Source organism: Chionomys nivalis, chromosome 1 (assembly GCF_950005125.1).
Source record: "Chionomys nivalis chromosome 1, mChiNiv1.1, whole genome shotgun sequence".
NCBI classification, from domain to species: domain Eukaryota; kingdom Metazoa; phylum Chordata; class Mammalia; order Rodentia; family Cricetidae; genus Chionomys; species Chionomys nivalis.
In genome coordinates this window covers 101,044,326-101,070,764 of record NC_080086.1, presented here as the reverse complement: position 1 = coordinate 101,070,764, position 26,439 = coordinate 101,044,326, and the positions used below count along the sequence as shown (strand labels likewise).

General features: G+C 48.1%; 1 protein-coding gene across 1 annotated transcript; it reads left to right on the top strand.

Annotated features, from left to right (window-relative positions):
• Positions 1 to 986: 986 nt before the first annotated feature.
• On the top strand, positions 987 to 26,394 carry Trib2 (tribbles pseudokinase 2). Its single transcript, XM_057786526.1, has 3 exons — positions 987 to 2,720; positions 8,318 to 8,610; positions 24,035 to 26,394. Exons 1-3 carry the CDS (start codon positions 2,451 to 2,453, stop codon positions 24,501 to 24,503), a joined length of 1,032 nt encoding a protein of 343 aa, XP_057642509.1. The 5' UTR covers positions 987 to 2,450; the 3' UTR covers positions 24,504 to 26,394.
• The last annotated feature ends 45 nt before the right edge of the window (positions 26,395 to 26,439 follow it).

Genomic DNA, 26,439 nt, shown 5'->3' with positions numbered 1-26,439 from the left:
TATTGCGGAAGACTGTTGCCTTCCTGTGTAGCAAGAGGTGCCTTAAGCAGGTAAAAGCTCAGAGGACTCCCAGCAGCTTTGCCCCAGGCCATCTCTTTCTTTTCCTGTTTCCCCCTAGTATATTGCTTCTTTTACCAGGATGCATTTGGTAAGGTCTAGAAGCTGAAGTCTGAAGCCCTGGCCTGAACTTTCCCTAGGTCTGCTCAAGCCAGTATTCCGGAACCTTCCCAGGAAGTTAAGAATAAGCCTGGGAAGAAAGTGCAGCCTTCCTTTGACCCCAGCATCGAATGTGTTCCTGAGAAGCCCAGCTCTGGCTGGAAGCCAACATCACTCGGTGGAGGTGTGGGTGCAAAGGTGCCTCTCCCTGAGCCTCCAAATAGACCTTGCCCTGAAGTCAAAAGATGCTGAAAGTATCCCAAATCCTGTAACTGAGGAGTGGGGGAAGGGAGGAAGAGGTGGCTGGCGACACCGACCAAAAGCCCACAAAGGACTTCTGTGAAATGAGAAGCGCTGGAGAGAAAGAATGAAACTAATTCTAGAAACTGGGAAGCAGGGCTGCTGCAAGAATCCTTCTTCAGAAACTAAGCAGCTCCTCTGTCAACATCACAGCAGAGGGGGCCCGAAGCTCCGAGGACGCATGGCTTTCTACAGAAAACCAGAACGAAGAGGATCTAACTCCCAAAGTTAACCTGAGCCCGCCCGCCTTGGTTGCGTGGCGGCGGGGGTAGATGCGCAGCCCAGCATCCCTCCTAGCTCAGCAGCGCGCGCAGCAGGCCAGGCGTGCCCAGAGCCCTGGACCGCGGAAGGATATAAAGCAGTGTTTACCTCCCGCCTGGCCGAGCCTTCCAGGGGCGAGGCCCGCGCCCAAGGCTGGGGCGCTGCAGGGGTGGCGGCAGCTGCCCTGGCCGCCGGCGGGCGCAGGGGAGCCTTGCGCGTACTGGCAGCGGCGCCGCTGATTGATGGGCGCCCGGTTCAATGACAGGGGCCAGGGCGCGGGTGAGGCGGGGCCGGCGACGAGGGCGGGGGCTCAGAGGAAATGTGTTGGTGACATTGAATGGGGAGACCGAGCGCGAGCGAGCGGGGCGCGCGCGCACACATACGCGCACACACAGCCGGGCTCGCTCCGAGATCCCCGGCCACGTAAGTAACTATTAATACCGCCTCGCCCGGGGATGCGGGCGTGCTGAGCGCCGGGATTGGCCTAGGGCGCCTGGCCATCCCCTTTAATTTTTAAATACACGATCCTCTCCTACTTCTGGGTGGCAAGAAAAAAAGTAATAAAGGAAGAAAAGCCGTCGATTTCAATTTTTTCCTCCAGAACAAACCCCGCCGTGCAATTTGGTCGCAAGGCATCTGAAGGCAAGAGTGGTTTGCAAATTTTTCCAAGGCTCAAGACCCGGTTGTGCAGCGGGAAAGGAACGCCGCTGGTTGGCAGGGTCCGGGGAGCATCTGCTGCCAACTCCTGCAGGACCCCTGAAGCCCCTGCCAGGAACACAGAGACCGCTGGTCGCTGGTCTGCCCAGGTCACCGCCCGCACTTCTTGCTTCCTTCGGAGGAGGATCCCGGACAAGAGCAAGCGGCGACAGCAGGAGCCAGTGCTGACCGCGCGCGGGCTCAGCCTTGGGCTTTCTCGCGGTACCTGTGCCTGCTCCACTCTTGCACTCCCTGCTCAGTTTTTGCAATCTTTTGTTGGCACCGCTGACCGCTCCAAGTTAAATGCTCCTTTGCTATTTTGCTTTTTTTTCCTGTCTACTTTTTTTTTTTTTGAGAGCTCTGCGATTTTTTTGAAAAGCCTCAGACGCCATCTACAGTTAAGACTTAGGTAACTGCCCTCTCTAGCACCCCCTTCCACGCCCCCCACCCTTTTCACCAAAAAAAGGGGGGTGCAGCGCATTTTCTGACTGCCGCGCGGCGTGAGCCGGTAGACTGGTGCTTATTTCCTTTTTCTTTTTGTTTGGTTTCTAACGCGTGGAGGGCGAGCCGGCGCCGCGCGCTCCCTGAAGACTGCACAAACTCCACGCAGGGCTCCTCCGCCCGGTCTGCGGATCCTCAGCTGGGGATCGCTCGGGATTCCGGCGCTGCAGCTCCGCAAGCCAGAGGCACACTCACTCGTTCAGATCCACGCTGTGAACAGAGACCCACATACTCCAGAGCGCGGTTCTGCACCGCGCTGGCTGCGTCGGGGTAACAAAAGGACCCGAGTTGTCTGCTGAGCGAGCACCCCCGGGAGCGGGGCTCGCAGCCGGGGACCTGCCCTGCGGCGCCCATCCGGGGGCTAGCTCCTAACTCTCTTCCCCCACGGAGCCCTAGTCGCGTCCCCTCCCCTTTTGATCCTTTTAAGTCGGTGGCACCGAGGCGCCTGCAGCCGCGGCTCATCCATCTCTCCAGCGGGTTTTTTTTTTTTTTTTTGGTTTGTTTGTTTGGTCGGTCGTGTGCGATTCCCCACACTCATGAACATTCACAGGTCTACCCCTATCACAATAGCGAGATATGGGAGATCGCGGAACAAAACCCAGGATTTCGAAGAGCTGTCGTCTATAAGGTCCGCTGAGCCCAGCCAGAGTTTCAGCCCGAACCTTGGCTCTCCGAGCCCGCCCGAGACTCCGAACTTGTCGCATTGCGTTTCTTGCATCGGGAAATACTTACTGTTGGAGCCTCTGGAGGGAGACCACGTTTTCCGCGCTGTACATCTGCACAGCGGAGAGGAGCTGGTGTGCAAGGTAACCAGCCCGGCATTACTTTTGCTTAAAAGAAAAAAATCATCCCGGGTCCTCTGGCAGGGGCTGGGATTGGAAGGAAGGTCGCTGAGCCCTGGAGTCCAGGGGCGGGAGGTTCGTGGAATCATTACGCGTGGCCTTGTTAAATGGATTTATTTGTGTGTCTGTCCACGTTTGACGAGTTGCGAAGTTTTTAGACCCTTTCAGACAATAGGGCGGGCTGCGGCAGGGGCGTTTTGGGGAGAGCCGGGGAGGGTTGCGAGTCTGAGCAGGGGCACGGACACGCGTGCCCTAGGAAACTGGAATAACTCCTGTGCACCAAGTTGGGTACCCTTGCCTGGGGATTTCTGTTTTGGTTGAGCCCCCTCCCCTCCCCAGGAGGACTAGGGAATCCCCGGTTGGTTTTCAGACACCGCTCCACTTGGTTCCCTTTGTAGCCATTGTTCTTAGCAGTCTGCAGGTGCTAAATCTTTGTTCCAAAGGTGCCCTTTAAAGGAGACAAAAAACAAACAAACAAAAAAACCCAAAAAGCAAAAACACTCCCCTCTGGCTGAGCCCAGGGCTCTAGTGGGCAAGGGCGTTTTAAAGCCTTTTCTTTTGCTTAGAGCCTGAAAAGGAAGGCTGGAAGGGAAATCAACCCCTTGCGCACTTTTGGGAGAGCAAGGAACCCTCTGGCTCTGTCTTTTTGTTCGGGTTTCTTCACCTCTTCAGATTTCCTGTCTGCACACCCTGGTGGCTGCTCCCATGGCACCCACAACTCCACCATTGCCTGTTTAAAGACTGTCCTTTGGAACCTTCTGTGCTAATACCGAGAAGGGCACGTCAGTTTCCTTTTTGTCTTTGACCCTGAACAGTGACCGTTTTGTGTCTCCCTGTGTCTGTGTGTCTTTGTGAGAGTTCACCAAGGGGATTGAGGAGAGTAGTAACAAAATATTCGACTACAGTCTCTTTCCTATGCAGTGGAGAGCAATACTACCTAGAATTGGATGTGGATCAAGAATACATTACCACTAAAATTTAGGTCTTTTGCATTGTTTTCTTTATTTCTTGAGGGGGAAGTGGGGTTCCTGCTGCCTCTGAAATGGGTACCATGCACATCTGTGCTACAAATACTGTATCAGACTTTCCTCATTCATCGCTGGCAGCTTTTTGAAATCACCCCATTTCGTGTTGAATTGGAGCGCTTTCCTTGCAAAAACCGGATGGGTGAAGATCTCCTGGCAGTTTTGAGATTATTTCTGAACTTAAAGGAAACCAAAGACTCTTTAAAGATTGCTTTTTGCATGTACTAAGCATTGGGGCTTTTGCATCTTCTCCAAGTTACTGTAATCAAGAGCAGCTATGCCCAGCTAAAGCATTAAATTCAGTAGGCAACTCTGAGCCTGTCGGAGCTCTGCACACTGCACAATAGGACAGTCATCCTTCGAAATGAATGAATCCACCAAGCTGTCATTCTCCTATGAAATATGCACCATCATCAGCAGTCGGCGTTCCCCCTCCCTTTGCTCAACTTCAGCACAGCATTTTACTATTTTTTTTTTCCTCCCAAAGGTTAGAGATGATTTTAAGTAATGAGAGTCCGCTGCCAAATCCTGCCGGAGCATCTTGCTATTATTTCTTTGTTTAAAACCAGGCTTGTCTCTGGCCTCTGTTCTTTCTCATTTCAGATCCTTCAAGACATATTTTACTGTAGGCTGACCTTACAGTGTCATTTGTGGACTTGCTCTCTGGCCCCAAACTGTACTTAATCTGCTGGTTTAGTTATTGCAAAGATTGAATCAGCCCCTCACCAATTACAGTGTGGCTGCAAGTGGATTTAAGTGCAGTATCATTGTTCTGCTTGACAGAGGTCATCCCTTTACAACTCGGCAGCTTCTGTTCTCCTGCCTTCTTACCCAAGGTGTTGTGGGTGACTTCTGCAAGTATAGCTGTGTGCCAGACTCTCCAGGAGAGTTTTATGAGGGTGATGCTGGGAGCTACCCCAATATATGCACTGTGAAGCTTTTTTTTTTTTTTTTTTGTAGCTTGCCAGAACGTTGAATCCACCTCTTTTTGATGTCTTAGCATGTGGGGTTCCTGTTTCTTAGCTGGGTGTTCTTGCAAGAAAAAAGTGCAAAAGCAGATTAAACAGAAAGGTTGTGTTTACTGGGGCAGACTCTGGAGAGGGTTCTGGAGGGCATTCTTTTCTGGGAGGGGGTGCAGAGGAGACCTTCCAAGAAAATAGCACCAATTCCCCAGCCTGATTATTGTCTCCACGTGCCCACTTTAGTCGGCCAAAGGAGGGCAGATCTTTAAGGGTTGTTTAGCTGTTTTCACAGAAATTCTTGTAGCTACTGTGCAAAATGACATAATTACTATCTTGGCAGAATGGGCACTTCTTTTTTTTCTCCCTCAGACATGATGAATGTGGCCTGATCGTAGGGCCTTATCTGAACTGTCACATTATATAACCAAGGCTCCCAATTAAACATTTAAAAGGAGCTGGCATCCAGGCTCATGGCTTGATTTTTTTTTTTGCACTTGAGGGTGATGGTTTAAATACCAATCCAAGCCTATAAATGCCTGTTATAGCCACTAATAAAAGTTTGGCTCCTTCCCGTGTAGGAGGACGTAAGCAGTTCTTTTAGTTTTTTTCCTTTTCTGTCCACCATTTTGCAGTTTTACCCTCTCCCACAAAGGGGATGGCCACACTGGAGAGCAACCATGAATTTGTTGGGTACTTTCATTAATTCTCTGTCCATTCGGCTTTTCAGCCCCGCTCTCGGAGAGCAGGCTAACCATGCTGAGCCAAAGGTTGTTTTGGTTTATATTTATTATTGTTATTTTAAAGGTAACTGGAAACAGGAAGTGCAGTATAAGTAATTAGAACTGTAGGCCGTGGCGACAGAACCCACAGCCTGGCCCTGCAGAGCAAATCATGCTTGTTACATAATGCAGCCTGTTGACATTAGCCACTGTGTGTGTGTGTTCGTGTGTGTTCCTCGATGAAATTCCTCCCTGGTTTTGTGGCCTGCTGTCTCTGTGCTAAGGTTGACTCAAGCATTTCAGATTCCTAATTGAGCTGGCCTCTGAGGTCACCGCTCTGAGGTCATCCTTTGACAATATCTGGGTGTGATTTGTGGTCTCCGGGGAGGTTCCAGCATTCATTCTTAAATTCGAGGGTGTAGTGGCAACAGCTGTGCCACTTTCCTGAGCTACCTCATTATGGCTCATTCACAGCCTTTCTGTTGACTTTGCTTCCTCAGCCCCAGTTAGCACCAGCCCCCTTGAGGTGCTTATTGTCCCTATTTGACTCACAGGTTTTTTCTTTTTTCTTTCTTTTCTTTTTTTTTTTTTTTTAATGCTCAGTTACTTAACTCCTGAATTTTTACATTCCAGCCTGTGTTCCTGCATGGGTCCCAGAAAGCCCAGGAATCCCTCAGAAGGTTCTAAGATAGCGCACGCATTTGAGACTGGGCCTTGACAGTGAAGAGAACTGAGACAGAGCTTCCTGGGTGGGATCAGGACCCAGGGAAGGTTGTGGTGTCTAGGTCAGGGGGATTCTTTTTTTTTTTTTTTTTTTTTTTTTTTGGTTTTTTGAGACAGGGTTTCTCTGTGGTTTTGGAGTCTGTCCTGGAACTAGCTCTTGTAGACCAGGCTGGTCTCGAACTCACAGAGATCCGCCTGTCTCTGCTTCCCGAGTGCTGGGATTAAAGGCGTGCGCCACCACCGCCCGGCCAGGTCAGGGGATTCTTACAAAGAGGGAGGTTTTTGGTTCTTTGTTCGTGTGCTTTATCCATCCTCTTTGGATGAACCCAGCCAGAGTGATGATGATCCCCTAGACAGGGGGTTTCTCTGCCATCTCTCCTACCTCTCTCCAAATACTGGGGATGGGGTTTCACCTGGGACCAACTGACAGGCGCTCACTGCTTCCACAGAAGACAAGCTAGAGTTTCTGCTAGACCTGCTTTTAAAGGAAACACCCCCTCACCCACCCCATACCACTTCCAAGTAAGACTCCCCTTACCCACATCTCCCCACCCTGCCCAGAGCAAGGGAAACCCCATTCCAATTCTAAGTGCTGGTCTAGCTGAGTTAGTATAGGCTTTGAAATGAATGGAAAGCTCCCCTTTCCACCCTCAACATTTTTCTGTTGTGTTCATTTCTCTTAGGTCGATCTGTTCAGAAGGCATTGACGGTGCATTTTTCTTTTTAAGAAACAGCGAGGTGGCATTTCACAGGCTAACTCTGATTCATAGAAAAATCATTGCATGATTGATTCATTGAGTTAGGTATCTGTGGAGGGAAGCCAGTCTGATCCCCTATGGAGATGGCCCATGTGCTATTCCTGACGCTGCCAGTGGGGGCAAGATTTAAGCTTGTTGCCTTTGCCTCGGTTTGCCCATCTGTAAAATGAATTCATCACACGTGGAGAACTATTAAGGAAAGTCTAGATGTATGATGAATTAATTGTTCATTCGTGTGCATTTTTGGTGCATTTATAAAACATAAATAGATACTTGTTTTTGCCCAGTGGTCACTTGATTTTTTTTTCTCTAAGTATTTTTTGTAGTCATTTTTTCCCCTATAAATATGTTCTCTGCTGGGGAGAATAATAAAACCCTTTGGGCTTAGGTACTAGCTCAGACAGTCAAGTGCTAGCCAAACAAGCATGAGATCTGAGTCTGATCCTTGACATTCGCATCTGAAAAGCTAAGTGTGGTGTTGCATACTCTGATAATACAGGGACAGGAGGATTCCAGGGCTCTCTAGGTCCAAGGCCAGTGAGAGACCCTGTATGAAGTTTCTTGAGGAGGCATACCTGAGGTTGACCTCTGGCCTCCACACACAGACACATACACATACATACAGACACACAGGCACAGACACACACAGACAGACACACAGACAGACAGTCACACACACAGAGACACACAGTCATATACACACAGAGACACACAGGCACATACACACACACAGACATACACACACACATAGACACAGGCACATACACAGAGAGAGACACACAGAGACACACAGACACACACACAGAGACACACATAGACACACAGACAGACAGACACACACAGAGACACACAGTCATATACACACAGAGACACACAGGCACATACACACACACACACACAGACATACACACACATAGACACAGGCACATACACAGAGAGAGACACACAGAGACACACAGACACACACACAGAGACACACAGAGACACACATAGACACATAGACACGAAGGTATACACACAGACACATAGGCACATACACACATACACAGACACATAGACACAGAGGCATACACACACACACACTGAATAATAAAACTTAACGTTTGTTTATTTACTTCGTTTTCCCCCTAAAATCCTCCCAATATTGAATCAATTTTCATTTACCCATTTTGTGTCAAAGATTAGGAGGTTCTGGGCAGTTAAGAGATTAGTTGTGCACTATACAGTGGGTAGCAGGCAGAACTGGTGTGCTCAAGGTCTGAGTTTCATACGCTTTATGCCATGTCAGAGCACAAGCCCGTGGGAGGCTTCAGCATTCTGCGGTTTGGGTCGTAGGAGGCACCGCTGACTGGGATCTTGTCAATTCTGTCCTAGGTGTTTGAGATCAGCTGCTACCAGGAGTCCCTGGCCCCCTGTTTCTGCCTGTCTGCCCACAGCAACATCAACCAAATCACAGAAATCCTCCTGGGGGAGACCAAAGCCTATGTGTTCTTTGAGCGGAGCTATGGAGACATGCATTCCTTTGTCCGCACTTGCAAGAAGCTGAGGGAGGAGGAGGCAGCCCGACTGTTCTACCAGATTGCCTCTGCCGTGGCCCACTGCCACGATGGAGGGCTGGTGCTGCGTGACCTCAAGCTACGGAAATTTATCTTCAAGGATGAAGAGAGGTGAGTGTGGCTCAACCCATGCAGATGTGTGTGTGTGTGTGTGTGTCTGTGTCTGTGTGTGTGGCTGCTTTGATAGAGTGTCTCCGTCTGCATCGGCAGGGAGCTTGTTCTGCTGCCTGCTGTCCAGGTGAGGGTTAAGGCAAAGAGAACAAAGAGAGAATGTTGTGGTGCCCCCAAGCTCTCCTCGGCAAACAAGAAGCCATTACTCCTATGTGAAATGTTCAAAGGCCAGGGGATGGGCTTAGTCTGTGACCTGCTGAATGTGTGTGTTTTGTGTAATGTATTCTAAAGGGGGCTACAAGCCAGTGTGGCAGTTTTGAAGTCGACAAAGACAGGCTACTAAAGACCCTGTGCCATCAGAACACTCACTACCTAGAGGACATTGTTTATAGCCCTTCCACTTCGTCAGTAGCTGTTTCCTATGCATGTAGTAGGTGTGCACCCCCAGGACTGGTAGTGAATGTCAGACACCGGACCTGCCATAGCTAGAGGCGAGTCCCCAACCCTGTGTGATGTGGCGTAGGGATTGTTAGTTCTAACTAGATCTTGAAGAACCAAGGAACATGTTAAGGTGAGAAGAGCCTATCAGAGGCAACGTTGGAAGGACTGGCTTGCCAGGTGAGGAGCTGATGGTGTAGGCTTTTGTACCAAGGAGGCCTGACTGTCGTCTCAAGAAGCATCTGTTCAAGATATGAGCATCTGGGCTTCATGGATAGACCATTAACTCATCAGGTTCCATTTAGCCAACCTCTGAGAAGCCCATCTTTCTCTTCGCTCATAAAACTTCCTTTAAAGAACAGACTTTCTTAGAGGGATGCAAGCAATGCATTTAGAGCCCTCATCACCCATTTGTTCTTTATGCCCCAAGACTTGTTTAAGAGGATCCACACACCTGAGTCCATGGAGTCTCAAGTCTTGAACTTGATCATTCTGAACTGGAGAAGAGGGTAGGGAATGTCAGGACTCTCCTGCTGGATCATATGATGGCAGTCTGGTCCACTTCCTTCATACCCTCATCCTGCTGACATTTCTTTGGTACTCTCTGTAAATTACATAGAACTTGGGAGCAGACCTATCTGCCTTCTGTTTTCTTTGACATCCAGCTCGGTGGCCTGTGATATTTTCATGCCATTGTTTGCAGAAGTCCATTGTCCCTTTCTCCATGAGCCTGATCTAGTCATTTGAGATCTTCTCTCTCTCTCTCTCTCTCTCTCTCCCTTCTCTCTCTCTTTCTTTCTTTCTTTCTTTCTTTCTTTCTTTCTTTCTTTCTTTCTTTCTTTCTTTCTTTCTTTCTCTCATGTGTTTATTTTCTCATCCATGTTTCAAATTAATTGGGGACTTAATGTCTGGCAAGCACTTGGGGATTAGCAAAGGAGAAGGGCCTGTTGTTACTTAACCCAAATGGAATAATTTCATGGATGATTATAATCCAGCTGTGCATACAACATGTAGAAAGCTTCTGGGCTTCTTGTGCCTATAAAGGTTGGTTATCCTTTGTATATTTTTACATGTGGCGGTGGGTGGGCACTAGCAACTCTGGAAGCTAATGTCCTGGTTTTATTGAAATGGCTTCATTTTTTTTTTTCTTTAACGAAGTAAAGAAACAGGCTCCCCTAAGATTAGGATGTGGGCGATTCTCACCTTTTCCCCTCTTCAGTCAGATGTTCCAGCCCTTGAAACACAGGTGATTGGTCCTTATGCTTTTGTCTTTAATCATCCTTATGACCTTGGGATGCCTTCTGTCTACCTCATGCTCATCCTCCTTATGTTGTCATGGCTTTGCCATGGTGGCTCTTCATTCTTTTTCAGTTTTAACATATATATTTCTGCCTCTTTGATGTTCTCATTTGGAAGATGAGTATGTATTGACCTAAGATATTCTCTTTACTCTCTGTTCACCTACAAAAGTAATGCATGGTCAGCTTACTTAATTCTTTGTAAAGACAGAGGGGGAGTGTGTGTGTGTGTGTGTGTGTGTGTGTCTGTCTCAGCAGAGCAAACCCTCTTTGGACATTATGATGAGCACTCCACCATTGAGCCCATGTGCATTTTGTAGCCAGTGTCTATGAAAGCTGGACTTCTGAAGTCTCAGAGTTAACACCAAGAAAGAGCAGAATGTGCATGAATGTCTCTAGGTAGCTAACTTGGCTGTCAAGAACTCCATTCATCTGAAAGAACACATGAGCCCTCAAATGCTCTAGCCATCTCCCATGGGCTCTGAATGATTAAACATTCCTTTAGAGACCTAGTCAGGCATCAGGGAATGTCGGGGTAGCACATCCCCAAATCACACCTGGTGTGGGAAGTCCTTCTGTCTGTGTGTTGCTTTTATTGGTTAATGAATAAAGAATCTGTCTTGGCCCGTGATAGGGTAGAGTAGATCTAGGCGGAGAAAACTAAACTGAGTGCCGGGAGAAAAAAGGCAGAGTCAAGACAAGCCATGCTTTTCAAGAGAACCAGAGACCAGAGACAGATGCTGAACAGAACCTTGCCGGTAAGCCACAGCCACGTGGCAATACACAGATTAATAAAAATAGGTTTACTTAAAATGTAAGAGTTAGCCAGAAATATACTTAAGCTATTGGCCAAACAATATTGCAAATAATTCAGTTTCTGTGTGGTTATTTCCAGTCTGGGTGGCCAGGAAACAAACAAGTGGCCTCCTACAACACATACCTCCCGCGAATAAAGGAAGTGAGTCAAAGAAGTATAGCTATCCTCATGGTACAGAACACTAGAGGATGGCCCAGAGGCAACCTTTGTCTGATTTCTAGCCTTTTGTTCTGTGATCCTCTGGAAACAGCCCTGGAACAACCAAGAAGGACTTCTTTGGCAGCTCCTTGTTTGCTTATTCAAACAGCAATCTCTCCTTTCTTTCATCCGTTCTCCCTTTGAGATAGTTTTGCAATATAGCCATGCTACTTTGGAATTCAGTATCCTCCTGCTTCAGGCACCCAAGTACATAGGCATGGGCACTACATCTTCTGTTTTCTGATCCCAAGAGCAACAGAAAGTAAAGCATCCTGAGGCAAAGTTGACTGAGTCTCACTTGTGTAGAACAAGTGCTGACTTCTGTGTAGGTTTTAGATGGGAGACTACCTTTGACTGAACCTGGAGCCATCTCTGAAGGATTCTTTAGTGGAACTGTCAGTGCTTTACCAACACGATGTCATTTCGATGACACCCAAAGTCATGTGCAGACTCAAGGCCAGTGTACCCACCCCTGCTATATTGGGTCGTTGACAGCTCGGCTTCATCTGATTGCCTTTGGCTTTGGTTTAAGTTCTAGATTCAGGTCCTTGTCTTGAATGTCTCTTCCTGTTTACAAGCTACAGTCTCCTCAAAAAGACTGCTGTAACTGTAGCGCCGCTGGAAGGTGGTTAGCATTCAGGAAGAAGATGCCGTGACTCAAGTGTAGAGCTGGCACTCTATATGTGATGGCTGAACTTGAAATCGTTGCGGGAGAAGAGTGCCATTAGGCATGGACAGCCCAGAAGGCTTGGTGGGTTCATGATCGATGAAGGATGAGGTCACACTCTATAGCAGCCTTGTCTGTGGATAGTAGTTCCTTCCTGTGTAAGGTTGATTCCACCTAGACTCGGGGAAGGAGTGTGTTTCTGCAGTCTGGAGCTCCACTCCGGTTCACCCTGAAGACCCACCATCAGTGAGCCTCATTTTGATGAATCCTCAGCCTTCAATGAGCTTTCCTGGGGCACCCCTCAATCTTGTAGAACCCTTCATGGCCTCCCCCAATCTGATAAAAGAGAGAAAACTTACCCACATTGCCACAGGGAATCCCCAGTACCTCTAGGCCTGTGTTATATCGGGTTACTTGCTTGGTTAGCATATCGCTAGAGACCCATGTGTTTCAGATGGACCCCCACAAAGGAAGGTCTGAGCTTAGGAGAAGTGAGCCAAAATGGTTGTCTGGATTCCAACCCCTGCTCTTGTACTTATTAAGAAATCTAGCCCTGACAGAACACCGAAGCTGTATGCCCAGACTGCCTTGACTATAAAATAGAAGTAGGAAGACCTTCCTCATAGAAGGAAAGGGATCAGTGTTGACCTTGGCCTCTACATCTGCTCCCCCCACCCCCCACCCCTTTATATCTTTGCATCCCTAGGCTGTTGAGGAAAGCGGTGGGACACTGTTCCGGCCGTGACCTTCCATCTGTTTTGTCCAGCTAGCTTCTTCTCCTGGGACAAGACTTCTTGCCCCCCTTAGGCTCCACCCCCTAACCTCAGATCACTGTTTACATCTCCCAGCACAGAAATGTCCCATGTGAACTCAGAAACTTGCCTTCTTACATGCTGCTGGTCCACAGATCTTTATCTTTTAAGGTGGTTGCTTTCATTTCATCTGCTGTGTGGCAGCCTGTCTGCTTAGTGCCTGCCTCTGCAGGCTGGGCGCTGAGACCTCCCGTGTGTACTCAGGGGCTCCCAGGAGGGGGAGGCCTAGGGATGCAGGTGGGCTTTGTACTGCTTGTTCCTCCTCACTCCCTACCAGCAGAGGCTGAGGCCATCTTTCCAAAGTGTTGCTGTCTGTGTTGGCTCTTCCTTTTAGGTCTTCAAGTTGCTCCCACCTCCACCGAAGTTTCTATACCTGATAAAAGATTCAGGGCATGCATCAGAGCCCCAGAGGCCAGGCTCAGCTTTTCTTTCACTAATAGCTATATATAATTTTGCAAATTGTAGGTATTCTATTTTAGGTAAGTTCTTTCTTCTCTCTCTCTCTCTCTCTCTCTCTCTCTCTCTCTCTCTCTCTCTCTCTCTCTGATGAGGTAGAGCTTCCAGGAAATGCTCATATTTATGTAGCCCATATGACCTTGTGCCTGTACCAACTGCACAGGACAAAGTTCTCTTTCCATTGTACCCCTAACAAGCTCCCTAGGATGGCTCGGTGTCCTTTTCCCATGCATCCCTTTGCTTACGTGGCAGACACCTCCTACTTTATTCTCATGCACAGGAGTGAGTGTATATGCATATACCTGAGGAGGCCAGTGGTCAACGTTAGATGCTGTTTGTCAGGAGCCAGAAGCCAGGAACTGTTGTGTTACTTTTTGAGAGAAGGTCTCTCACTGGGACCCAAGGTTCACCCAGCAGTTAGGTTGACTTGGCAGTTAGCCCTGGGGATCTGCATGTCTTCATCATCCCAGCACTGGAATTATAAGTATACCCCCCCACTACCCCCCCCCACCGCCACCACCGGGGTTTTTTACATGAATTTAGAACTAGGATTCTTGCTCAGCAACACTTGATGGACTGAACTGTCTCCTCAGCCCCTCCTACTTGGTTCTCACAGCCTGACCTAAATACCCCTTACGAAGCTGCCCTCTGTTCCCCTGTCCTTGCTCGTGCTGGACTGGTGAACTTCCTGGGGACAGAAGTGGCCTTTCATTCATGGCTCCCAGAACATGGTAGGCATTGCTATTTGTTGACTAAATGAGAATCTCCTTTTTTTGGATAGGAACAGCTCAGATGGGATTCCAATAACAAGATGAGAGAGTCAGGGATACATAGAAATCACCCGAATGTGGGTCGTTGCCTAGAAGGGGAGCCCAGAAAACTTATGAGTCCCCATGGAGACACCTTTTCAAGACAGCTATTTTCAAAGTTGCACACTGAGTGAGGAATTAACCCTTTGCGGCTCAGTTGACTGATTTATGCCTAAGGAAACATTATTTACGATCTTGTTCTCAGCAGACTGTAATTTCATTTAGGAAGGGCTTTGTTCATCACTGTGATAATTGGCCATTCTTCCCAAAGCTCTTCCCCTTGAAGCAGCCTAACTCCTGGATATGTGTTGGCAGGATTTATGTCTCCTTACTGGTTAGCCTCAATCAGTCAACTAACTGATGGAGAGTCGGAGGCTCTGGCAAAGAAGGAAGTGAGCACGGTGGCAAGAAAGACTTGGTGCTTCCACTTAGATCTATGATCTCAGCTTCTTCTCTCACTTTCTTAAGTTTTGTTTTTATTTGTGTGTGTGTGTGTGTTTGTATGTGTGTTTACCACATGTGTTTCTGTGTGCACAGAGGCCTATAGAGTATGTTGGATCCCCTAGAGTTAAAGGTGGTTGTGAGCCACCCACATATGTGTGGAAACTGAACTTGGGTCCTCTGCACAAACAGTAAGGGCTCTCAACTTTTCAGCAATCTCTCCTGCACCCTCTCCACCTTTTCTCTTTCCGGAGATAGTGTCTTGCTGTGAAGCCCCGGCTTGGCTCAAACCTGCAGTGATCCTTGTGCCTCTGTCTCCTTTGTGCTGAGGTTACAGGCATGCACCACCATGACATTTTGTCTTTTCTGTAATTCGTGGGAGATGCTCTATGTAAGACCCCCAGCACCTAACCTGTTGCGTTACCAGATTATGAAGATATTGTTGTAATCATAGCTTCCAGTCACCGCCTCATGGCGCTGAGCTTCATAACTCTAAAATGCAGAGATTCTTTTATTCATTCATTCATTTATTCAAGGAATGCTTGTTAAGCGCTGGTTATGGACCAGATACTTCTAGATGCTGGAGGATACCGGGCCGAATGAGACCCATGTCTTGTTTTTATAGAACCTACATGGGCAAGACTGACTCTGTTCTATCTACTGTGCTTAATTTCACTGACTTCTAATTCGTTGGCATGTTTATTTAGATTTATTAATTGTGTGTTTGCGTGTGTGTACACATGTGTGCAAGTGCACTCATGTATATGTGCGTTTGGGCACATGGATGCTATGGTGAAAATCAGAGGACAATTTGTAATACCGTATGGATTTGGGAGTCTGAACTCAGATTATCAGGCTTGACAGCCAGTGCCTTCAACCACTGAACCATCTCACACAGCTGTATTTGAATGAGCAAACTTAAACCCATTTGGCAGAGACTTTGTCAGTTTACAGATAAGGAAGCTGAGGCCCATTCTTTTCCCAAAGGGTTGCTGCAAGGTGATGCAGTTAGACAGGTATACACCTAATGGACCCAGCCGCCAATGCCTACCTGAATTTCAGTTTTCTGAGGAGTCCTGACATTTATGGATGGTACCACCAGTTAACCAAAACCCACGGCAGTCCTGTAGTTCCGTGGGTGCGCTCTGTCTCTTTCCTAGCGCTGTAAGAGATGGACTTAGCATTTTAATTGCGTGGTGAGTGACGGTAAAATAGATGTGTTGATAGTCCCTCATGACCAAGATACATTCATATTGTAAGAAAATTCCCTGTCTGTGTCAAATAGGAGGTAGAGGCAGTGGACGGAAACACTTGACAGATGTGCTTTTCCGGCTCTTGAGGGGTTTCTCTAGCTGATGGAAGGATCCAATCTGAAATTTCTCTGGGTTCCAGACATAACTCATAAGTATTCTTTAAGGGTCCTAGAAAAGAAGGTTGGGGTTGGAGGAAGAGGGGCTTAGATTCCGAAAACAGATGATCTTGCGAATATGTATGAAGTCCTTTGGTATGCCCCCTTGCAGAGCTAGAGGTTGCGGGGCCAGCATCAGGATCAGAAAGCCCATGATGAGGAAGACAGTAGTTCTTCTAGGTAGTTTACTGCTCCAGCAGCAGGAGTGGACAGGAAGGAGCCACCTCTAAGAGGCAGTTGCTCCTGGGGGTGCGGGTCATCTGGGAAACAGTAAATAAAGAAACCGACAGGTAGCTAGGGCCTTGGATAGACCTCCTGCTCTTACCCTTGACCTGAAGCTAGGGAAAGTCACTGATGGATTTTTCCAGACCACTGGAATCAGAGTAGAACAGTGGGAAGAGTACGAGGCAGACAACCAGGGACAGTGAGATTGTGAACTGTGTTCCCTACATCCCAAACATGGCCGCACTAAGGCCAAGAGCAGGACCAGACTTCCTGCTTCTCTGGGATTACTGAGTCTGGGTTTAGCCATATGTGGGGATTCCTGGCCTTTTGGGGCTGCCTGCCAGGTAGGACATCTTCTTCTGCCCCAGAGAGTGCATGGCCACATGCACTCATGGCACTGCCCCTTCCCCAACACCAAGGCTTAGAGAGGAACTGTCTAGATAATGAGCCAGCCTGGGCAGCGCAGCCTCCACACCACCGGACACTCTCACGAGCACGGATCCCGGGGAAGCTTTTCTGAGACGTGAATCAATCGATTGATCTGGGGTAGGACACATCCTTCAGGAGCCGCTTCTAAGTGCAGGAAGCAAATGGTGAATGGAGAGTCAGTGTGGCTTTGTGTTCTACCTCGGGTTTCCCTGTCTGTTTCCATGGCGACCAGAGGCATGAAGCTCTGTAGGCTGCAAGCTGTGGCTTATGTGGAATCTTCCAAACAATAGAATGACACTCCAGGTGGAATGGCTTCCCCTGTGGGTCCAGTAGCCTCAGTGAGTCAGAGGCATGCCCACAATGCTGGAGGCTCCATGGCAGTGGGTGTGTCCTCAGGTTCTCATCCCAACTATGTCCTGACAGGTCCTTTCCCTTTCATAGCTGCCAGGGTCGCTCCAATTGTCTTGTGCATCCAATTTGCGCAAATAGCCAATCCCCAAGATACCATGGCATAGCTTCCCTGGCTTCTGCCTCCTTGTCAACATCTGACCTGCACCATGGAGGGTTTTCTTGACTAATGTAGCAGCTGCTTCCCTCATCACTTATGAGCTACTGTAGACCGGAGATGGACAGAATCACTAATACTGGCCCCGGAGCAAAACTGGCTTGCAGTTGATTGCTGGGGAATTCTGTATGTACATGAAACGAGATTAAATGAAGGATTGTGTGGTGTTGTGTATCAGCCTGCCCACTTCTGGTGTGGCTGCAGAATCTGAGCCATGCTTCCTATAGTGCTGGGTGGCTCCTTCCCAGACACTTCTGGCTACTTACTATAGCAGACTTTTTTCTCGTACTAGGGGCACACTTTCAGGAGCAGAGCAAACAGCCTGGCTGCAGCTGACCTTTTCCCTTGGCTCCTAGTCTGCCTGGACCCCGAGGCTGACAGCCTTCTCTGGCCTCTTCTGCAGCTATGGATGACCTGCCACTGGATTTCCTGTCCCTGTCAGGCCCACTTTGCTGAACTGGCTGAGCCCCACCCTGTTCCACCCTGTCCTCACTTCATCCTGCCAGGAGCGCAGGGTGAGGCTTAAAGGTTTCAAAGCAAAACATGGCTTGCTATTAGGACTGTATCTTTTCTTTTCTCTTCTTTTCCTTTTTTCCTTTTTTTGTTTTGGTATTTTTGCTTTGTTTTATTTTGTTGTGTTTCCCCCCCTCTCCTGTAGATGGAATGCTATATTAGAGGATTAAAAACAAAACTCGAATTTGAATCTCAACTCTGTCCTTCCTTGTCAGGTAGCCTTTGGCCAGTCTCCTTGACTTTTGGATACCAGTCTTTTCTTCTAGTGTGTAAATCCATCCACCTCTGTCTACATCGTGAACCATATACGACAATTAAGTACACATGGCAATTAATTAACACATGTGATGTGTTTGTGCGTCATTAAGTCTAGTACTAAAGAAAGTCTCCATCTGCTCAACAGTATGCCTTTGGATAGCTCTTCAACACCTTTGCTTTTTGAGCATGGGGACAAGATGTATTTGGGGAGGACAATGGCATTCGAAGCTTCCTGACATCCATTCAGCGTCAGTTTTTTTTGTTGTTGTTTGTTTTTTAAAATTCAGCTAGCTTGTGGGTGCCTTGGGGCATTTAATTCTCCATACCTCAGTTCCCTTATTTGTCAGGAAGTTTGCATAGCCTAATCCCTGTCTTTCATTTTTGATACGAGACATAAGAAGGCAGGCCATCCAAGCCCAGCATCTGGTCATTCTAGCCTGGTGACTGCTGTTTTTCATATCATCACATTCAGACTGTTGGGGTGTCCTAGAGGAGATTTCACAGCCCAGTAGCTGCAGAATTATCAGGAATACAGAAGCCGGAAGAGCCCCTTTTCGGAGTCTGTAGTTATATGTGTTCATCTTTCATGGGAGAGAAATAACTGAAAGCCTGAGGTTGCGTTGCTAGCTGTTCTTGGTCGTTGTAGGAGCTTTGGGGCCTGTGCTAGGGATGGGTGAGGGGAACCTGGATTTTGAGGGGGCCTCCTGATATTCCACAGATGCTGAGAGAGGAATTGTATTCTGTGGGTCCTGGCTTCCTCAGCTGGCACTGGACCGTGATGATAGAAGTCTGGCAGTAGGCTGCCCATCATCGAGTACACAGACTGTCCTCTTGCACGCCTTGTTTACCCATTGGATCAAAAGCAGAGACATACTGAAGTAGGCACAGGGAGAGCCAACTCCCCTGGTCGAGTGCAGTCTGTCCTAGGCTCCTGCACTGGACCTAGGATCCTAGTTTATAGTTCTTTCAAATCTCTCTATCCACCCTTGTCTCCTCCCTCTGCCCACCATGTCACTTTCAGAAGTCTGTCTTCTTCAAAAACCATCTCTACTTCCTCCACCCCCACGGTGCACATCCTGAGGATCTGAGGGTCAGGGCTGAACTGGGCACGCACTAGGCAAGAGCATCTCAACCAAGGGGTGCACAAGTGCAGAGGTTCACGTGAACAGAATGGGCACAGCATTTCCATTAGTCCCACCTGCCCAGGCTTGCATTTACCCTTGCTCCTCTGCCTGCGTCACTAGACTTTACAGTTGGGGGTGGGAGTCTCCGTTTTAAGACAGTATCCATAAAATTGCCACCATGTGATAGGCAGCTCTGCCATGCTGGGCTCTCTGGGATACGTTAAGTCTGGCATTACTTCATTTAATCCTCAGCAAGTCAGAGAGAATGGTTGTTGCCTTACTTGTCGTGGTCAGATCCCTCGTGCCTAGTTTGGGAGCTCGAGCGGAGTAAAATGCTCCTGGACGTCTTTTAAATGCCGGAATGATTAGTGGGCTATTTGAATCACCGGGTCCACAGATGCTCTTGTTGGTTTTTATGGAAATAGACTCCTCCTTTGCCAGGGAAATTCATCATCGCCCCCTCCCCCAGACTGTTGAGGAGACTTCAGAGAAAGCCTGTTCATTCATGTCTGCTCCTATCTGTCTGCAAATGTCCCTTACCCAGGCACAGTCCTGGGAAAAGAAGCAGCTTCTTTTCTGAGAGGAAAAGGTCAGGTTTGGAGTAACTGGGTAGCTCCCGTGGTTGCACAACAGGCCCTCAGGCACTGAGACTGAAGCCTGAGTCTCCTGGCTCATTTCCCTCTGCCCCACCACACGGAAAACATCCTGGAAGATCAGTGTTTAAAGATAGAATCCAGAACCCTTGCCCCGACCCTTGTTAGGAGTGATGTAAACAAGCCGAGGATGTTCCGGGGAGGAGCAAGGTTAGGGAGTGCCTCGGGGACTGCATTTCTTCTCCATCCTGTTTCCAGGCTGCTGTTGCCCTCTCCCCTGGCCTGTCTTGAGAGCTGATGCTATGGAAGGAAGTAAAAGCTGACTGTGCCCACCTGGATAGACCCTTCCTTACTCCGTGGTTCTGAGTGGCGGTGGCTGAACCTGCTCTGTGGAAAGATTGAGGAGCCGGCCCCCAGCAGCCTAGCCAGGTGTACTGACTGACTTGGCCTCAGGGCCTAGGGTTCCTGGTTCACAGAAAAGAATATACCCAATATAGTCACTTATGCCATAATGCATATGCATAAACATCTAGATGTAAAAAGATGCAGATATATAAACACCTGGCTTGCACATTGGTGCTTTGTAGTTTTTAAAGAATGAACTGGAGCTTGAAGCTGACTTTAGTGTGTGCTTTGGTATCTGAGTTGTCCTGGTTCCTGGGACAGCTCAGCTCATTGGCTTCAGCACTTGTGGAACGTGGTGAGCCAGGGAAATCCAACTGCTCCCCACCACATCCTCAGACCTTGCTAAATGTAGCCCTAGCCCCTAAAGCAGTGGTTCGCAACCATCCTTTAATATGGTCCCTCATGGTGTGGTGACCCCAACCATAAAATTATTGTCATTACTACTTCATAACTGTAATTTTGCTACCGTTATGAGTCGTAATGTAAATATTTTGGGAGGTGGAGGTTCGCCAAAGGGGTCATGAACCACAAGGTTGAGAACTGTTAACAGGAAGGAGGGTAAAGCTACCTGTCAATTGGCCAGGCACAGTCCAGCCTCAGCAGCAGGCAAGTGGTTTTAGTAATTCTATCCTGATCTGCTTAATGTCTTGAGATGGGAGTGAGCGAGAGAGAAGGACTCGGCTTGGAGGAGTGGACAAAGTGGTGGCCCTGAACACAGTCTAAAGGCCTCATTATGGGGCCACACAGGTCCAGGATGAGGGGTCGGCATGCTTTGAGGGTGGGGGTAGGAGTACGAGCGTCAGAATGTACAATTGTGACATTCAGGAGATGAGCAGGGACCAGACAACAGATTGGGAGATTTGACTCAGCTTTTAAAGCACAGAGTTGAAAAAGATTGCCTGCTGACCAGAGGAGCCAGGGGTTCATTCCCTGAAATACCGTTTCCCTTCTCTGACCACATGCCTGCTTTATGTGCCTATCCTGATTTCTGCATAACTCTAGCTAAATAGGAGAACGGGAAGCCATTGTTCCCTTCCAGCAGAGTAGAAATCCCCGGAGTTAATACCTGCTTCTCTGAGTCATTCCAGAAGTCATTTGGCACCAGCAGTGGGTCGAGGCGCTGGGACCACACGTAGTAGGTCTTGTCTGACTCTGCTCTACCGCTCCAAGCTCCTGGAGCTAAGGAGGCCAGGAATCATCCCCAAACAACCACCGGGTGGTTTGTGGATTCTGAATACCAAACCATGTAGATAGAAGGGAGCGACATTGGCAAGGCTGATGGGAGGGAGAAACAGGGCTGCTTTGCGTGAGGCTCCGGGTGAGCCCACTTCACATCACTCACTTGAGTAGAGACCCACCAACAGGGGAAGAACATACTAAGAAGGAGACATTATGGAAGGCCCCCAGAGGGACTGAGTCGCACACTGCCTTTGAGGCACAGAGAAGCAGGTGGGACACAGATTACACGTGGAGGATAGGTACCCAGGCATGGGATCAGCAGCTATGACAAGGACACTTCCTCCATGTGGATGACCCGAGACACTCCTTCAAGGGCTTCATCCTGCCTGACCTGAACCCTCTGGTTCCAACACTTAAACGTTTCCTTCTGAACTGGCAGCCATTCACACAGAGAGATTACTTCCAAAGCCAGAGTTCAGAGCTAAAGCAGCAACTCTGCCCTCAGGCCAAGGGAACTGGGGGAGAGGGGTCAGTTTGGTCCCCCACTAGGCACGAGCTTTAAGGATGAAGTAGGGTGGAAGGAGCTGTTGAGAGGAGCCCTTTGAGTCTATGGCTCATGATTCCCTCCCTCCCTCTGCGCTCATATGCTCCTCTCTGGGCATCTTGGTACATCTGGTAAGGCTGCTGAGTGGGTCACCACCACCTGCCACCTCCTATTAGGAGAAGTAAGCTTGAGAAAGAAAGATTTGTTTTTAATCAGTTCAATTCCAGATTAACACAGCTAGCGTCTCCCTTCTTAGTCTTGTAGGCCATTAGTTACGGGAGAATTCAGAAACATGCATGTGGTAGGGTCATTCTAGATGACAGCTGAGCAAATGGCAAAGGAGAATCCATGTTGCTGTGTGTTATGGGATGTTAGACCTGGCATCGGCACCGAGACAGCTCTGTGTGGATGGATGTATGGTGATTAGTGGGCATCACGAGAGTGAGCTAAATGAACACTCAAAAATGGATATGACTGCCAGGTGGTGGTGGCACACACCTTTAATCCCAGGACTCAGGAGGCAGAGGCAGGCGAATCTCTGTGAGTTCGAGACCAGCCTGGTCTACAGAGTGAATTTTAGGGCAGCCAGAGCTGTGACATAGAAAAATCCTGGGGGCAAAAGATGGTTATGCTGAATTTTATTTAATGTAAAAGTTACTAGGTAAAAATTAAAACCAAACACACACAAACACACACACCATTTTCTCCAGTGTTTCCTCTTTAATGCTAAGAAGCAGGAAGGTTAAGTGACTTTAGCTGAAGTCCCAAAGCTGGAGAGATAGAACCTAGCTGGAGTCCACAGGCCTAAAGACCACACCATCCATGAAAGCAATTGCTGTTTGAATTTTGGACTCACTGACGTCTTCATAGGAAACCCTAGAAGCAGCCCATCTTTGTCACCCTCCCCGCACTGTACATAGCTCCTAGCAGCTCTCCTTAAGTAGATATTGTCAGTGAATTTCAGACCACCTTGAAAGCCTGACATCTGCAGACCCAGGGAGGAAGAAAAGAGGGAAGACAGGAAGAAGACGGGCTTGGGCCACAGGCTGGGACTGATAACCAAGGTGGCTTCATTGTAGTTTGCTCTGACACTTCAAGGTTGCTCATTGAGCTCTTTGGCTCGTCCACACAAGCAGGGTGGAGGCCTAGACATGTCCAGTTAGAAATGTGGGGGACAAATGCTTGAAACCTTGGACCTTATAAGTGTACCCAAGTCCTAGCTCCAACTCCAACTTTCCATAGCCACCTTCCCAGCAGAACTCCAGGAGTGTGCTGAGAAGCAGCCACGCAGAAGGGTTTCCTTGCAAGCACTGGCAAGCAGAGTGTTTATAGGTCTCATGGAGATCAGGCTGGCCTCCATCTTGCTGTGGATCTGAGGTTGTCTTTGAACTCCTAATCTTTATTACCTCTACTTGTCAAGGGTTGTGATTACAGGTGTGTACCACCATGCCTGGCAGCACTTTGTCCTCCGCTCCGATCTCGTTTCTTTTAACACGATTGATGTAAGATGTCATCTTATTTCCTAGATTTTTCTTTTTCACTGTATATGTCTTTATTTTACACTCAATGGTGACACCCTGGATCCTTGTCGTGTTGATGGTGTAAACCAGTGTTAGCACCTCCGAAGTTTCTTTTCATGGCTCCCCCTCCACCAGCCCCTCTAGGACTTGCACGTTGCTATGTATGCGTTCATGGTTCCTGAAGAGCTGGGTGGAGTGGGGATAGGATGAATAGTTTGAAGACACTCTTGGGGTTCATGCTGCTGTGTCATACCCATCTTTCCAGACACACAGTTCCGTGTGAATCATACACCTGTAATTACTGGTAGGTGCCAGGTCAAGGACCCTAGGCTCTGGAAGTGTGACAGGCAGGTCAGATGAAAATCTACAAATGTAGATGAACTTGACGTTTGGATGCCAAAGTTTAGAGGGACTGAGTGGTGGAGAATGCTTATACTGAAATGTCCCGGCTTGTGCCTGTGTCCCAAAGAGAATCATTGGGCACAACTAAAGAACAAAATGGTAAACTGAGGAATTCTTGTTTATTTCCCAGTGAAAAGACTTTAAGAAAATTGCTTAAACCTCCAGCCTCAGTATTCTATCCTGTGAGTCACATCTAGCTGGTTACATTCATGCATGGATGGATGGATGGATGGATGGATGGATGGACGGACGAACAGCGGCAGCTCTGATAAATCAGTGTGTCTCCCCTCATCCTTAGGAGCTCATATCTCTCTTTTCTACAGGACTCGTGTCAAGCTGGAGAGTTTAGAAGATGCTTACATTCTCCGGGGCGATGACGACTCCCTCTCTGACAAGCATGGCTGCCCAGCATATGTCAGCCCAGAGATCTTGAACACCACTGGCAGTTATTCGGGCAAGGCCGCGGACGTGTGGAGCCTGGGGGTGATGCTGTACACCATGTTGGTGGGGCGTTATCCCTTTCATGACATTGAGCCCAGTTCCCTCTTCAGTAAGATCCGCAGGGGCCAGTTCAACATTCCAGAAACTCTGTCGCCCAAGGCCAAGTGCCTCATCCGAAGCATCCTGCGACGGGAGCCCTCAGAGCGGCTGACCTCACAGGAGATTCTGGACCATCCTTGGTTTTCTACAGATTTTAGCGTCTCGAATTCGGGATTTGGTGCTAAAGAGGCATCTGACCAGCTGGTGCCAGATGTCAACATGGAGGAGAACTTGGACCCTTTCTTTAACTGAGCTTAAGGCCCACGGACACTTAGCAGGTACCAGGAGCAAGAGAGGGTCCCAGAAAGGAGCTCTGGGCCACAGGTGGCCTGGCTGGGAAGCAAGATGGACACTCGCATTTACACATTTCTTGGTTCGGAGGAGGAATACCTTCTAGGAGCTGACCGAACACTTAGCATGGGAACAAGACCTGTGGGATGGGGGTTGGGTTTAGATGGTCAGGAGCCCCTCCCCTAAGCTTCTCTTCCCTGGGGTAGCCTGAGAGTCCCCTCTGCCAGTTGGGCTACTTCATCTACCCCCTCTTTTCATTTTATTCAGAAATAGTTGCAGGTCTCGATAGAACTGAAACTCTCCTGCCTCCAACGCACACCTTGGCATTGCACTGTTAGCATTTAACTTCTTGTTATGATTCAGGGAAGGGGACAATTGGTCGAAGACTTTTTTTTTTCTAAACAGGCCAACCACCTATGTAATAATTGATGGGATTCACTTAAAATAATAATAATAACAATTCGGTGCACACAGACTGACCTGAAACCTGGGTGCTAAACAAAAAGAAAACGAAAGTTCCATTTGTCACCTCTCATTCTCGCTTTTCAACTCATTTCTTAAAAATAAGTGATTTCCTGTTCCGATTAGGAAGTGACATGTAAAGGCTTTGCTTCCTCAAGAGGGAGAGGGAGGGGCAGATCTGTTCTGTGACGGACAGTTCTGCTTCTCATCAGTTGGGTTTTTTTTTGTAGCAGGAAATGATTAGAAGTCAAACTTCCAGATGTAGTATCGCAGTCTGGGGGAAGAAGAAAGGAAAGGAGAAAAAAATCCAAGTCCTTTCTGGGTTTTGTTCTTTTGAAGGAAGAGGGTTCCCACTGCAGACATTGCTTTCTGCTCTGAATACAGCGAAGGATTCCAGAGGGGCGGGGGCGGGGGTGGCTCCTGGAGTCAGATCTCATTGATGATGCTGATCTCAACGTCGTGTTTTTGCTTTATGGGAAACTAGTAAAACGAGACAGGTTGTCCCATGTGTATAAAATATAGGGCAGCTATTTCCTTTTCTTTGCTAAGAATGGTCCTCTGGGCTTGGAAAAGCCCTCCGGTTTGAACAGAAGGGATGCTATAAAAACAAACAGCTCTCTGTCCCAATACGCACCTTTGTATTTTCAAGAACTCTTGTATTTATTAAGGAAAATGTCACATTGTGATGTATTAAGCCAGTACTTCAATTACGGGTCGACGGGATGACATGTTACATGCTGTAGTTATCACTTATAATTTGTCCCCCTGTTTGAGTATTTCTGTCCCTGGAATAACCTCTCATTTGGCTCTTTCTAGATAGCCTTATTTGATTTCGAGTGGCAAATGTTTTCCTTTTGTATTCCGGCTTTTCTATTGCTGTATGATACAGAACTCTTTTGGCATAAATATTTGTGTTCCCAGTACCTCAGTCATTTGGGTTTTACTGCCTGCATATGTTTTGTGAAATGGTCCTGTTTTTGGGTAGGTAACACGTGGACTCTAGTGTGTAAATGTTACTTGAATCTGTGCTTCACTCTAGTATGTGGCATGTGTGTGCGGACTCTTGGATGCTTCACGCCTACTCCACAGGAGCCCCTGTCCCCTGGAAGGTGGCTTCCCCATTCATAATCAGGAGACAAAGCTACCATGGATATACCCTTGGTTCTATTTTGATAACGGAAGATACAGAGAGCGGGTTGTTACAGTCAGAAGATGGTGCTGAAGCAAGAAGGACCTTCTGTCTTCTCTCTCCCCTGTCTTTCAAGTACTGGGTGGGAGGAAAGATTGGTGACATGCATGGTGGGGACTAATGGCCTCTGGTGCTTTGTCCTGTATTTGGTTTAATGTTTTTGTCCTAATCTCTTCAATCAATAAAATTGTGCGTATTTAACTAAAAGTCTGGGGTCTAGGAAATGATTTTTTTTTCTGCCAATGT